Source organism: Neophocaena asiaeorientalis, unplaced genomic scaffold (genome assembly GCF_003031525.2).
Source record: "Neophocaena asiaeorientalis asiaeorientalis breed wild unplaced genomic scaffold, Neophocaena_asiaeorientalis_V1.1 C47151671, whole genome shotgun sequence".
NCBI classification, from domain to species: Eukaryota; Metazoa; Chordata; class Mammalia; order Artiodactyla; family Phocoenidae; genus Neophocaena; species Neophocaena asiaeorientalis.
Window position 1 is genome coordinate 1 of NW_020179920.1, and position 260 is coordinate 260.

Here is a 260-nt window from a genome sequence, read left to right on the forward strand (position 1 = left end):
CACGGCCGGCAGCAGGGAGCAGGGGGCCTCCGCCGGGCACGCCGGAGCCCGAGCCGCCGTGGGGGCTGAGCCGCCTGCACCGCAGCTCCGGCCGCCGGTCCCGCTTGTAGTAGAGGGCGGCGAAGGCAAGGATGCTGAGGAAGAGGAGGGAGGCGCCCACGGCCACGGTGACGCTGAGCTCCGTGGAGTAGTCTCGGGAGTCCCCGGGGAAGCGGTCGTAGGCCCGGGGGCCCGGCTCGGGCTTGGGCTTGGGCTCGGGC

The 260-nt window shown here is 75.8% G+C and overlaps 1 protein-coding gene across 1 annotated transcript; it reads right to left on the reverse strand.

The window, feature by feature from the left end:
* Positions 1 to 6: 6 nt before the first annotated feature.
* Positions 7 to 253, reverse strand: LOC112391992 (neuroligin-2-like; the record flags this gene model as incomplete). Its single annotated transcript, XM_024733546.1, has 1 exon — positions 7 to 253. A coding segment is annotated over one exon (247 nt), but the record flags the coding sequence as incomplete, so codon positions are not given.
* Between the last annotated feature and the right edge of the window lie 7 nt (positions 254 to 260).